This window comes from Kryptolebias marmoratus, linkage group LG12 (genome assembly GCF_001649575.2).
Source record: "Kryptolebias marmoratus isolate JLee-2015 linkage group LG12, ASM164957v2, whole genome shotgun sequence".
NCBI lineage: Eukaryota > Metazoa > Chordata > Actinopteri > Cyprinodontiformes > Rivulidae > Kryptolebias > Kryptolebias marmoratus.
This window is the reverse complement of record NC_051441.1, coordinates 62,119-63,444: the sequence shown is the minus strand read 5'-3', so window position 1 is coordinate 63,444 and position 1,326 is coordinate 62,119. Positions and strand designations below refer to the sequence as shown.

Genomic DNA, 1,326 nt, shown 5'->3' with positions numbered 1-1,326 from the left:
GTCAGTGGCTGCAGCTGTCCTCTCAGGACGGCCGTCAGCGGCTGCAGCTGTCCTCTCAGGACGGGCCGTCAGGGTCAAGGTAGGTAACTCTGACCCTGACCCTGACCCTGATCCATCTCTGAGACCTTTGACCCTGGTAACAGGAAGAACCGGACTCCATTTGCCTCGGCTGCTTTGAGAGGACAGGAAAGAGACACAGATGTTTTTTCTTCTGTCCTGGAGAATGAAATCGTTGAAAGTACAGATCCTAAATGATTAATGTACCTCAGTGAGACTCTGATTCTTGCCGTAGTTTGGATTCTCCTTTTTTCCTGTAATCCATCAGCGAATGCTGACAGTGCTGTTGGTCCCTGATGAATCTTGTGTTTGCTCAGGGGGACTCCGGCAGCCCGCTCATGTGTCAGCAGGACCGTTCCTGGTTCCAGGCGGCCGTGCTCTCAGGTCCAAGCAGCTCCAGCAGGAGGAAGCGGCAGACGGCTGAGATGCTCTTTGACAAGCTGACACGCTATCAGGACTTCCTGACTCGGATGCTGGGGACGTTTCTGTCTCCAGAAGTCCCGGCCAACACCACCACCACCACCTCCAGCTCCACCCAGACTCACTGCACCTTCTTCGTCTGCTTTAACCTCCTCATCATCGCCTTGTCTCTGCAGCTCTTCTCCTGAAATCCTGAGACACAAAACTGAACCGATCTTGAAGTGGACACTTTGATCATTAATATCTTTTTTATTTTCAGTCTGACTGTTGATGCACACAGGACTGTGCAATAATCCTAATCTTCAGATTTCCAAACCTTCTGTAATCTGTTGAAGGGATCTGGATCAAAACTTTCTGAAGCTCTTTCTAATGTCTTTTGGACTTTGGCTGTTTTTTGATCATTAAAAGTAAAATGTGAATTTATTGATGGATTTATAGAAGCATTAGTCTTAAACTTTTTAATCAGTTTGTTTATCATCTCTGAGACCTGCTTTGCCTTTACGTCATTTTTAAGACACCTTTGCACTTTATTGATCAATATTTGCACTACAATCATAAATAAATCAGCACTGTTATTTCAGGGGAAATGAACAAACAGGGATCAGTAATTAAATTAATTCATTATGATGTTGTTTACCTTAACATGTGTGAATTCAGTGGAATATATTTACCAATAAATGTGTGACGTTTGCTGAGCCCAGAAGTCTCTGTTCTCATTTCGAACAATAAAAGGAAAAGTGTGGAAGAGTGATCCTCGTTCACTGCCTAACGTACAAAAACCCACTCTTCAGACCCGAGTCCTGCACCATCAGGGAGTCCTGCACCATCAGGGAGTCCTGCACCATCAGG

General features: G+C 45.5%; 1 protein-coding gene across 1 annotated transcript in view; it reads left to right on the top strand.

Annotated features, from left to right (window-relative positions):
* Window positions 1-1,173, top strand: part of kat8 (K(lysine) acetyltransferase 8) — a 19,007-nt gene extending 17,834 nt beyond the window's left edge. Inside the window, exon 10 of the mRNA XM_017438311.3 lies at window positions 375-1,173. Coding sequence (XP_017293800.1) covers window positions 375-665 — 291 coding nt within the window. The 3' untranslated portion in view covers window positions 666-1,173. The remainder of the gene's footprint in view (window positions 1-374) is intronic.
* The last annotated feature ends 153 nt before the right edge of the window (window positions 1,174-1,326 follow it).